Genomic DNA, 13,896 nt, shown 5'->3' on the forward strand with positions numbered 1-13,896 from the left:
AGATGCTTGGTGGACGATTTTGTGTTGATATGGTATAGTACATAAAATTTATCAAGTTTCTATTCATAGACAATTTTGTACTTTGGTAAGGAATTTTTTTATAGTGTCAATAATACTGTCATCATATTTTTAAGGTCAACATCTTTAAACAATACAGACCATTTAAAAAAATATATTTTATTAGCAACATTTTGATGCACTTTGTTACTGTACTGTACTTGAAATTGTTGCACGTCAAGGGAGATAATTTGCAGATGTCATTTCTGAATTGTCATTTACACATGCCAATTTTGAATATTTAGAATGCGCGCGCACACACACACACACTTACACCAGTGTTCGAGATTAACGGGGATACCAGAATTTAATTTTGGATACCAGACTTCAAGAACCCAGTATCCCACCGGGATACCATATGTTGTTGTTTTTAATCCTGCGTTTTTATTTTTCAATAAACAATGAAAGTCGTCATTTACTGGTGAAGTTAAGTAACAGTATTTTCGAGCTCGTACCCATTCTAATGTTATGCCATAACAAGATCTCCCCCAACTTATACCCAGTCTAATGCTACACTGGAGCAATAGCGGTGTTGCAATAGAATGGGAATGAGAACAGTGTCGTCCAAGTTTGTTACGATGTTATTTATGAATTTCATTGAAGTGGGATTAAAAATTCTCAGGTGGGATACCTGATTTTTAAACGTTAGTATCCAACTGGGATACTGCCCAAAAAATTTAATCTCGAACACTACACACACACACACACACACACACACACACACACACACACACACACACACACACACACACACACACACACACACACACACACACACACACACACCAATAAACAAGACTAAATCTATCCACAGCACTTTCACAGGATTTTGTTCATGTATTGGATCCACCTGCAACACATGTTCAGTGAAATCCCCGTTAGCAACACACAACTGACACCATTCTATTTTCATCGCAACCAATCTGCACGACAGGTATGAGATTAAACAATGGTGCATTGTCCACTCCAGGCATTGTAGTTAAACACTCGGATATAGCTGTGAAAATAAACATATTGTTTTAGTAATGTGTAACAAAAATGATTAAGGGTAAAATATCTGAAGCCTGTTTTTCTTAAATGCAGATGTTTAAGCCTTTTAAATGTACATAGTTAAACACCTGTAAGATATAAATGGGCTTTTTTAAATTTGGCCATAAATGTTTTGTGAATTTGTTAATTAAAGAAGACAAATAGGCATAACAAAGCAATGTTACAAACTTAATAAACTCAAAACAACTAAAAAGCCATCACAAATATTTAAAATTTCACCCTTTTGTCTCAATTAGATTACCTTTCTAATTAATTGTATTATTATAACCATAAAACTATAGTATGGGAAGACATCCTATTACATATGATTAATTTTCATCTTTTATATACTCCCCATCAGTGGGCCCATTGGGTTATTTTTTGTTCCAGCCAGTGCACCACGACTGGTATTTCAAAGGCTGTGGTATGTACTACCCTGTCTGTGACAAGGTGCATATAAAAGATCCCTTGCTGTTAATCGAAAAGAGTAGCCCATGAAGTGGCGACAGCGGTTTCCTCTCTGAATATCTGTATGGTCCTTAACCATATGTCACCATATAACTGTAAATAAAATGTTTTTAGTGCGTCGTTAAATAAAACATTTCCTTTTTTTTTTTAATATACTAGTAATTCAGTGTTACTTGAACAGAATGAGTCTAATCACTAAACCATGGACTGAAACAATGGATAAGGGTACAAACCTGCATGAAGATAGTCATATGTAAAGTGACTGGCTGGGTAAAATACTCTTAGGAATGGAATATCAGACCAGCTGAACAGCGTCTTGGTGAGAAGTTTGTCAAAACATTCAAACAAATGTCGCCAACATTCCTTGTAACTATCAGCATTTTCTACCAGCTTTAAACATTCTGTAGAGAAAAAATAACATCATTATTAACTGAAATGAAATGCAAATAAAATGAATGAATGAATGAATGTTTAACGACACCCCATCATTAAAAATACATCAGCTATTGGGTGTCAATCTATGGTCACAAAGAAAATATGACATCTAATGTATGTAAAACTATTCCTTTTGTTCCATAACACTATTTATTCAAGTATCAGCTAGTAAGAATAATACATACTATTCATATTACAATGTTTCATAGTTTACAGCTTTAAAAGTTAATTCCAAGTATTGTATCATAAAAACAGCAAAACTATCACAATCTCCCTCCCCACAAAACCATACTAACTTTACAAATGTAACAACCGAGATTAGTTTAAGCTCGTCAAAAATTACTGAATTTATAAACAAATTATACCTGACAATATTGAAAAGTGTGGCATGCTTTGTTGATATGAAAATCAGAAATTTGAAGCACATAAAGGGAGGTAACCATTTCATCTCAATTGACAATACAAGAATATTACCTAAAGATGCTATACATGCAAACACTGTTTGGTCTTCTGTTGTACAACGACAGCGGAGTGACACTGCAGAACTTTCAACTGTGTCTTCGTAAAATTGTTCTGAAACAAAATAAATTGAGTAAAAAACCCCAACACAAAACACACTAACAGTATGTTATTTTAAAACTAAATTACTTTTCTTTCACTCAATCTTTTGTACTGTAAGCTGTATGATAACTTTTAAAATATTAATCTATATATTTAAAGCAACTAATCTTTAGTTTCTGTTTTTCCCTACATATTACTATTAAGTATGGGGTTTTGCAGACCTATACACAGGACACAAAGTGCTTGATGGATGTGTATACCCTTTATCCAAACCAAAAGAATACATCTTGCAAAGAAAAATGCAGGAAATCCTGATTTTCAACAGTCCTTAATTAAAAACAAATTCAGTTTCCCTAGCTTTGATTACTGGGAGCCATTTAAGAGATTACCATATTGCTAACATATAAATTCACATGCTAAAGGGATCTTGAAAATGCTCTCCTTGAACAAAATATTTTGTTTTGTTTAACGACACCACTAGAGCACATTTGATTTATTAATCATCAGCTATTGGATGTCAAACATTGGGTAATTTTGACATAGTCTTTGAGAGGAAACCTGCAACATTTTGCCATTAGTAGCAAGGGATGTTTTACATGCACCATCCCACAGACAGGATAGCACATACCACAGCCTTTGATATACCAGTCGTGGTGCACTGGCTGGACTCCTTGAATGAGACTCAGGGGAGAGATGGGAAGCGAAAGTGATAGCTCTTGTTAAACAGTAAGGTCTGCTTCAAGATATTATTATAGTAACATATACGTGTTTCTTACCCAGGAGTTGTTCATCTCCTCCATACGCTGATACCTGCCACAGCAAGGTCTGTTTCAAGATATTATTATAGTAACATACACATGTGTTTCTTACCCTGGAGTTGTTGATCTCCTCCATACGCTGATACCTGCCACTCTACTAGTGCATCTTTTGGCAAAGCTGGAACTACAACTACTTGAATTAGTGGTCTCCACGTTTCAAACTCACAACTTCTCTTAAAAACAAAAAAAGACCCATAGCATTAAAACTCAAGCCTAAATATATATTTTCTGTTGAAACATTTAATTATGAGTACAGTATGAATTACAACAAAAAGTAACTAAAAAAACTATTTTATCTGTTTTCAAAAAGTTATAATCTTTCATCCCAAGAATCAATATTTACTCAAATTCTATTATTACCGTGCAATTTGACACAGCTCTGATCCATTCTTCCTGTGCAGTGACAACCAGTGTAGTGTCAGTCACATAACACACTGCGACAAGCACCCGGTCTAAAGCACACTCAGTCTGAATAGCTTTGAGGATCCGTGCTGTATGTCTCAGAGATAGTCGACACTGTGCAGTTATACCTCCACTAACTATGTGTAAGGTAGCAGGAACCATAGCTATCTGACCAGCTACGTAGATCTTGTTGCCTCTCTGAAAAATTATTTTAAATCCAAAAGTTACTTTTTCAGCTATATTTGTCTGTTCATATGTACTATTTATTATGTAAAGAATAAAACAAAAATCAAATACAATTATATTGGATATAAAAAGTGATTTAATTTTCACCAACTTTTATCTGTAAAAGTATTTTTTTGAATACTGTTTTCTAAATTTTCAAAACTTTTCTTTGGACATACTTTCTTCGTCTGCTCCTGTATATTCACAGAGCTAAGACTGGGGAAGCCATGTAATGCTATGACATTGCTTCCCAAAATTACATTATTAACTGACCATATATTGATTCTTAAAATGTAGACAAACAATATTTGCAAACCTTGCATGCCTGGCTGTAAGGTCCTATGTTGGCTGGGGCCCAGTGTGAAATGCTCTGTACGTGCATGGTAGATTCTAGCTGGTTTGTCACACACCCACAACAGTCCAACATCACGACAACATTGGGAGGGGTGCACACTTGAACACATACTCTAAAATGCAATTTAAAAAATCTGGGTTAATGTATATGCATTTAACTTTTCAAATTGAGTGACAATGTTAAATTCTGATGTGTTGGACTGTCAAAATGCTTATTTTACAAACTATTTTTCTCGAATATTAATTTATTCTGGTTTAAACATATCATCTTTTGAATAAATTAAATTGTAGGTTTATAAAATAACATTAACAACCATTTTAGAATTTTGTGATACCAACACCGAACTGTTTAAAATGTATAACAACCATCTGATATATGTATTTATTATTTACCTGACAGGAGGATTAAATCCAAAGAACTTCTTATAAACCGAGTTGATTGCAGCAAAATTTTCCATTGAGTGAACGTAGAGACATACAGACACAATATCTTGCATCCTACATTCCAGTTGTTCTACAGTTTCTAAAATATAATTAAAATGTTATAAAATATACAGATGAATGTAAATGACAGTAATTTACATCATCTAAAAAAAAGGGCTAGGCATGACTGCATTTACCATACTAATTTGGCATTAATGAATAAATGAATGAGTGAATGAATGGATGAATGGATGAATGAATGAATGAATGAATGAATGAATGAATGAATGAATGAATGAATGAATGAATGAATGAATGAATAGAGTTTAACAACTCTTCAGCATGAAAAACAAAATCAATGACGATTGGATTTCAAATAAAAATATATGGCTGACATTTACAAATGCTCTTCATTATAATATTAGTTTATTGAAATGAAGATCCTGAGGCCAGTGAGAGAGGACTAATCGACTCTATTAATAATGAAACACAGGTTTTACTTTCCAATCTTTCCATCACTGTTTGTGTAGCCTCTTCAATACTCTGACTGGATTCCAAGTCTGCCAGGAGACCAGATACATAAGACCAGTTCCCTGTCTTTTTGGAAGTGACCTCTGATGTTCCTGAAAACAGATATTTAACTCATTGATTTATCAAAACTACCAACTTGACTACACTAAACCAAATCCCCTTATTTAGAAATAAATATCAACAGTCATGAGTCAAGCCACCGATCTTATCGGAGGTTGGACTTGGGATGGGTGTGTTCGAAACCCTAGTGGTATATGAGCATGTCAAACTAGTTACCTATCTATCTATCAAAACAAACAATTTTCCTTTTATCATTATGTACAAAACAAAATTAAGATTATTTTAATTTGTAATATTTCTAACATTTCTAACATTATATAGTTAACCTGAACAAAATGGCTACTGAAAATAGCAAATATAAACATACAACAAATGCAGAATTATTTTTTGCAAATTTTCATTAATGAGTTCAATTTTTTGTTGTTGCATATACCTCCAAAATTGAAGATACTGATACACACGCATAAGTCATTTGTTGTGACATATAAAATAAAAACCTTAATGTGTTTTATTTATTACTAAGGTAAAAATTCAATCCATCCATCCACCCAAAATTCTGCAAAACAACCCAATCCACACAAATACCCAACCAATAACCAAACACCCACAAACCCATCCACCCATCAATCCACCCACCCATCCAACCTAAGCCACCCACCCATCCATCCATCCATCCATCCACTATTAAATCATTTGAAACAGACCAACCCTTCATATTCGTACAGTGTGTTAAAGAAGGACTGACTGTCTTGTCCGAGAGATTCTTTACTTCCTCGTCTGTGAGTAACTCACAGAGAAGATCTGAACTTCTCAATAAAGGCAAAGACATGATGTATTCAGCTGTATTGGTCATCTGAAACAACAAAGAACTAAACTGAACACAGTAACTTTTACAACCAGCTTTACACCCGACTATGAATTATATTAAAAGCTGTACACAAGTATATGATATTTACAAAATATTGTCTGAAAGTAGATTATGAGTATGATCTAACATATGAAAAGACATCACTAGAGAACACTGATTTATTAATCATCGGCTTTTGCATGTAAAACATTTGGTAATTTTGTCACGTGGTCTTTGATGAAACCTGCTATATTTTTTCATTAGCAGCAAAGGATATTTTATATGCACTATTGATGAACCATCTAAAAATAACAGTGAGATTATAAAAAAATTTAATTTAATTTCTATGGCTAAGAATGTTCAAATTAATGATTGCCTGGATGGTATAAATACAGTGGAGGTAGAGGAAAACTAATTACGAACAACCTTAAAACTGAAGACAGTTACTTACAATGGGTTTGTCTTCTAGGTGCAGTCTGTGTAGATTTAGATAGCCAACTGGAGCGAATGCGTCATCTGAATGAATCACTGTTTCCATCTCATCACTGGAAAAAGAATTAAAACAGGGGAAATAAAAAAATAGGCATCTGCCTTACTGCAGAATGAGAGACAAGTAGTTATGATAAACACCAATTACTTTATACTGGGGGTAAAAAATGCATCCATATAAATTTTGAGTCATTCATGGCCAACCTCAAGTCTCAAAATGTATACACACATTATTTTCATTGCAGGCACGTATTGCTGATATCAGTGGTTGTTCACAAAATTTGTGAATGTCATGTGCTATGGTGCCTATTTGCGAAAAGAAACCCAAAAATGTTGTTGCATTATTAATCTGATTTACAGTAAACTCTCTAATACATATATGTAACAGAAAAATCAACCTCCACTGAGGGAATTTGAACCATGAACTCTCAGTATGAGAGTCTAGTACTCTACCAACTGAGCTAATAGTGAAATTCCTACTACCTACTGCCAATATGAGCACTTTATACCAACACTACTAAACATATTAAAAACTATACAGAGGTAAGTAACATTCTTTACTTATAGCAGAGATGGTATTATTTGTCATATAATTTGGTTCTTCAATTGGATCTATTCTGATTCAATGTTATCACCAAGAAACTAGATGTTATCCTTTGATAAACCTCAGAAAATGACGTCATTACTTCAAAGGGGACATTATTATGTGAAACAGGTCATGGAAAGGACATAAGAAATTTAATTTTCTGTATATTAACTAAATAAGTTGTTACTTGTAATTATAAGAATTGTTTGTCATTTTGTTTCTTAATTTAATGATGTATAACAGTGTCAAATTTAATATAAAATTGCTTTGCCAGGCTATGCAACAGTATACAATTTGTGATTGTTATACATCGATAAATTCACAAAAACATGACGAACAATTTTTATCCAACCAATATTATCATAATGTACTTACATAACAATTTTCTTCACAAATAAAGGACAGTCCAAGGTAAACGTCTCATATTCACCACCTTCACCACAAACATTGAGTCCATAGGTCTTGTTCTGTTGTAAACCACAAAGAATAAAGAATAATTTGTTTCTTTTTAACACATAAGTTCCCAGTGCACCTGTGAATATAATGAGTAAACATAACAGAATTCTTCTCAAAATTATCCTTTTGTAGCACAATCTTGGTCTAGGTAACAACAATTTACAAAGGTTAAGAAATTTGAAATTAAAAAACCAAAACAAAGTTTTGCCCCAATCCTCCACGAGTCATACCAAATATAAATACAGTTCATACACATATTTAGACAACTATTGACTCTAGGATTTTTTTTTTATTGGATACAGCCAATCTCGTCTTTGCCAGTGATGCAACTTAACAGCCTCAATGAGGCAACACACAGGCTAGACATTTCTTTATCTGCATGTTATTAAACAGTCTAATCATTCTCTATTCTTCCTCTTTATATTTGGCATTTGGTTTGTCCTTAAACGCTGTAAATTATACTCATTTTTGGTCAAGCAGTCAATTCCTTTTCACCATGGCCTACTTATTTTTTTAAAGTTTTTTTCCCCAACAAATTAATATTTCATAGCCTCCCTCACCTACAATTCTCCTCTTTTTATAGATCTTTAAAAGAATTTAACCAGTGCGCATTATTTTTGGTAGTGTGTCTATGTTGCTCAAACTTTAACAACACTACTAAGGTGTGTTGGTCAGACTATGCTTTACAAACAATATAAATCTACATGTCGCTCACCATTTTGACCATGTGTGGGTAGATCTGCTCCAAGGTTTTCCCCAAGTGCTTATCAATTTCTAAACCTGATTTAAACAAAACTTGCCATTAGTTTTTGTTCATCATATACAAATTGTATGGTTTTCAATTAAATAAATGCAAAGCACATAATTTGTTCAAACTAAATTACTGATCTGGGCCCCATTCCACAAAGCGATCTTAGCCCTAAGATCACCTTAAGTGCATTGCTACCTTATGCACTAAGGTGATCTTAGTGCTAAGATTGCTTTGTGGAACGGGGCCCAGGGCCCATATTTTCAAAGCTATGGAATTGTAAAATCATCATAAGCTATGATGTCACTATGGCGTGTGCTGTAGTGACGCCATAGCCTACGATAATTTTATGATTTTGTAGCATTATGGTACCTTTAAAAATGCCTAGCCTGAATAGCAACTTGGTACCCTCACACTATTAGATTAAACATGAAGCTATAATTACTGGCATAACATTTAAAACGTCTGCCAGTAAATAAGATTTTTTAGTACATTCAAGAACAGTCAATAAAAATCAATATTATCAATTTCAGCATAAACCAAACCAAAATAGCACATCTAAGGTCAACGACAGTCACAGTTTGCACCCTTGTTTTGGCTTCGTACACAATAAATATAGCATATCTTGCCGTAATTTCACTTGAAATCCATATTTCGTAAAAGGTACAATTTTTTAATCACAAAATTTTCTTCAAACACATTCAGGTGCAATAGTAATTTTCAAACAAAAAATTTTCAATAGCAATTTACATTGGAATTTTTCCAGAATTCTTAACGTCATGTACCCAGATTATGGTTATTGTAAGGAGATGCAGAGTGACATCATTGGAATACTGACGTCATTCAAATTCAAAATCAGACATATTATTACAATGCTTTGCCATATTAAAATAAAATCTGGTCTACTAACCTGTCAAAATTCTATAACAACCAGACAATGCTGCTTACAGGTTGGGTTTTTTTTTTCTCGTAATTCTGGACAAAATATTAAGTTTGTTTTAAAAGATGACAGAAATAAAAAGTACCTGTTGTTAAATATATCATATTAAAAAATTACCATTGGATAGGTTTTATTTACTGTATACGAAGCCAAAACTAGGGTGCAAACAGTGAATGTCGTCGACCTTAGTTTTCATACAAAAGAAATAAATATGACATTTAAATTATTACTTAACTATGCAGTAAAGAAAGTAAAATCATGACATTGCTGAAACCTACTGCCAGAATGCAGGTGTTTAAAATCATCAGTAACAAAAAAAATTAACAAACATAAATAAACTTTTATTTGCTCAAGATGTCGAAATAAAAATATTTAAAAGTAAAATTGTTACCAAGTGCAGCTACTTTAATAATAATAGCTTCTATATGACAGTCTATCATTTCCTTGAGAAGAGTTTCCTGCTCTCTGCGCCACAGATATGATAATGATGTGAGATTCAATCGCTGACACCTACAAGAGAGCAGAAGACACTTAACCAAGACGAACATGGTATAGCCATAATGAAAATGCTTAACAAACCAAGTTTAAGGGAGAATAGCATGTCATTCTTCAATTTCACCATCAATATTTTACAGTGGACATGTGTATCATAAAGTACTATTTCCTATGGGTACATGACAAATTCAATGAAATAAGAAATGTGGACTCACTAACCACTAACCCACTGTCACGGACAGACAGCCCAGATAGCTGAGGTATGTGAGATATGTGCCCAGGACAGCATGCTTGAACCTCAATTGGATATAAGCATGAAAATCAGTTAATAAAATGAAATAAAAACTAGAGCTGTAGTTAAATAAAATGAATCAAGTAACTTAAATAACAAATCACAGATAAAGGAGCAGACAATGAAAAAAACTGCATAATTTGCTCTTTTATTTGCTACTACCATTAACACCACTACTGGTGTAAGTATAATTGTTCATAAGTTAAAACAATAACATTTGCAGTTGTATGAAAACTTACACGTTTTCAACTCGCACTCTCTGATAGTCAGAAAGGATGGCTCCCACAGACACAGCTTCTACCTTAACTTCGTCCTGAATATTTAAACATAATATCAAATTAATTATATTACATCTTAAACATCCAACTATCCGTTTCATGGTTATAGATTTAAAAAATTCACTTACATAATGGTTACAAAAATATAGTCAAATTTCACAAATGCATCAGAAATTTAAGTTAAATAATATTTTTCACAATAAAAGGAAAAATAAAAATTATTCAAGACTATAAATAATGAAAATATGTGATGGTAACCAAACTCTGTCACAAGAGAGGTGGTCATGTAAGAGAAATTAACTTAACAGTGCTTGTAAGAAAAGAAAGCTATTACAAATAGATTTTACATTTTATTATAATTAAAAAAACATTCTATTATATGTATAATAGACTGATTTGAAATTAATCTTATTGTTTTTCAGTTTTCAGTCATTGTTCTAGGGGAGATAACTCTGGAGAAGATTATATCCAAGTTGAATAACTAAATGAAACATATATATAGATAATTGTTGCTGTGATACCATGATCATTTTCAACAGCTCATACAAGTCTTCCACTTCATCATCAACAGTGGGCCTGTAGTCTCGGCCAATCTCTTTTGAGAATCCCGATATAGTTCTTCGATAGAGCGGGAGCCCCATGGCCTCTGCGTAGACGTCAATAGCGTGGTGACCAACTGTCTGAAACATGTAGCTGTCCACTTCATCTGAAGATTCAAAATAATTCATCACAATAATTGACACATTATTACAATAAAACTGATCAAAGTCTATGATCCTATTTTAAAGCAATACACAAAATTTCATCTCAGTATCTTCAGGCAGAAGGATGGTGATGAAACTTATAGATCCCTCTGGTTGGACCAGAAGGTGACTAATAAATACCATTTATTAAAAATTTCCAACAGATGTAATCCTCACCAAAAGAGCACCAACATTGTTGTTCTTGTAAGTAAAATGAAGCTATTTAATATTATTTCTTACACACTCGTTGGTGAGAACACCATGCGTTATTTTTGGTTACACATGGTTGTTAACACATGTACATTTGTTAACAATATCCAGACATACGACTGGCTGCTCCTAGGTGATAACCAGGTCTGACACCAATGCCATACAACCAATGAAAAAATACACAATGGAAATCGATTAGACTGTGACGTATAGTTAACTTGACATTCATCTGTCTGTGACACGTAAGTCAGCTATAAGTGCAGTGGCTGTAAATAACTTTTAGTCGAAAAGATACCAGGTTTTTGAGGATATGTAAGAAATAGAATAATACATTTGTGTCCATTAGCAGGGTTCCTAGAATTTTCATAAAATCCACTAGCCATGGGATCAGTGATTTTAAATACTTACTAGCCACGATTAAAAATTCACTAGCCCTACTTTACTTTAAGTTAATACAATTTTACTAAATAATAATAATAATCGAATATGTCACCTAAAGAGGGAAATAGAGCTTAAAAACACTAACATTGGGGGGGATGAGTAGGGTGGGGGCAGGATATTCATATTTACAAAATAAGACTCCTGCAACATTTGACCAAAAAACATTCACTAGCCGTCGGGCATGGCAATAGTAGTTATTTACTAGCCGAACACTGAATCTCACTAGCCATGGGAGTGGGGCTACCATAATCTAGAAGCCGTGCCATTAGATACCATTTATCTCACAAATTGTTGTTTGAAAACATATCAAACTTGCTTTCACTTGTTAGATACATTTTAAAACAACTTGTTTTGAGATAAATGGTATCTAACGGCCACTCATGTATTATTCTCTATATATCTACAAATAACATGACTGTAACAATTGCCAATGGAAACAAAGTCAGATAAGCAGACTAACCTTTGTTTTGAGGTTTGAGATTGGCTAACGCCACAATCTGATGACCCTCAGAAACACACTGCAGCATGTTGTAGCAGCTGTCTTTGCCACCACTGAAATGAAGGAATGAATGAACAAATGAAAAGAAAGAATGTTTGATATTTTTAAACTACAACTATTTAAGGTGTCTAGCATATGTCTATTTTGACATTTGGTCTAAGATCCCAACATCTACATTGTAAGATCAAGAGAAAAAAATAAAAAGAGAAAAAAATATGAATATGAAAAATAGAGAGAGAGAGAGAGAGAGAGAGAGAGAGAGAGAGAGAGAGAGAGAGAGAGAGAGAGAGAGAGAGAGAGAGAGAGAGAGAGAGAGAGAGAGAGATAGAGAGAAAGACACAGAGACAGAGAGAGACCAAGACTGAGAGACCAAGACTGAGAGAAGCAAGCAAAGCAAATACAGACAGGTGGTGTTATGGACATCCAGGGTTTGTACATGAAAAATCTGAGCAGTCGGTCTAGGATCGATCCCCGTCGGTGGGCCCATTGGACTATTTCTCGTTCCAGCCAATGCCAGTGCACCACAACTGGTATATCAAAGTCTGTGTTATGTGCTATCCTGTCTATGGGATGGTGCATATAAAAGATCCCTTGCTACTAATGAAACAATGTAGCGGGTTTTTCTCTATGACTGTGTAAAAAATGACCATATGTTTGACATCAAATAGCCGATGATTAATAAATCAATGTACTCTAGTGGTGTCATTAAACAAAACAAACAAACTTTATTTTGAGAAATTTATGTGTATGGATATTACAGCTTATTATGACCATCTTAAATATGAAAATAAATTGTAATACATTGTGGGTAAATCATAGTTTGTGAGCAATGTAATACTAGTATATTTCTTGTAGTCAGTAGGAAAGAATATTTATAAACATTTAATAAAAAAAATTGAAGTAAATTTTAATCGTAATAAAATGTTTGCTCGCGGTTCAAATTAAGTATTACAAGATGTAAAATTTTATCGTCTTTTGTTTCCAAATTATTTTTATCGTAAAAACAAGAAGTATTTACAAATATTTACAAAATAAGGATCTTTTATATGCACCATCCCACAGACAGGGTAGCACATATCACAGCCTTTGATATATGCTAATCGTGGTGCCCTGGCTGGATTAAGAACAAACCCAATGTGGCCACCGACGGGTATCGATCCCAGACCGACTGCACATCAGGCAAGCACTTTACCACTGGGCTACATCCCGCCCAGAGAAGGAGATGGAGAGAGGGAGAAGGAGAAGGAGAAGGAGAAGGAGAGGGAGAGGGAGAGGGAGAGGGAGAGGGAGAGAGGAGAGAGGAGAGAGAGAGAGAGAGAGAGAGAGAGAGAGGGGGGGGAGCAGGGAGGGAGGAGGGAGTGGAGATAAATCGATGTCAAATGGAGTATGTTGTTAGTAGTGTAAAATTCACCTAATAAGTGCAACAACTCTCATCATTAAACAAAATCAAAACAAACACATGTGCATATAACCGGAACAGGAAACGAGTAAATTCTTTACCCATTCATG

At 33.9% G+C, this 13,896-nt stretch overlaps 1 protein-coding gene across 1 annotated transcript; it reads right to left on the reverse strand.

Annotated features, from left to right (window-relative positions):
• Positions 1-724: 724 nt before the first annotated feature.
• LOC121372355 (diphthine--ammonia ligase-like) lies at positions 725-13,863 on the reverse strand. The gene is made up of 17 exons (XM_041498658.1): positions 13,799-13,863; positions 12,349-12,440; positions 11,016-11,200; positions 10,456-10,529; positions 9,821-9,939; positions 8,457-8,521; positions 7,661-7,752; positions 6,662-6,755; positions 6,072-6,216; positions 5,273-5,395; positions 4,743-4,872; positions 4,312-4,462; positions 3,729-3,968; positions 3,421-3,541; positions 2,464-2,562; positions 1,788-1,955; positions 725-1,054 (listed from the first exon to the last, which is right to left on the reverse strand). The coding sequence occupies exons 1-17, from the start codon at positions 13,822-13,824 to the stop codon at positions 936-938; spliced, it is 2,043 nt and encodes a 680-aa protein (XP_041354592.1). The 5' UTR covers positions 13,825-13,863; the 3' UTR covers positions 725-935.
• Between the last annotated feature and the right edge of the window lie 33 nt (positions 13,864-13,896).

This window comes from Gigantopelta aegis, chromosome 4 (genome assembly GCF_016097555.1).
Source record: "Gigantopelta aegis isolate Gae_Host chromosome 4, Gae_host_genome, whole genome shotgun sequence".
In the NCBI taxonomy this organism is placed as follows: domain Eukaryota; kingdom Metazoa; phylum Mollusca; class Gastropoda; order Neomphalida; family Peltospiridae; genus Gigantopelta; species Gigantopelta aegis.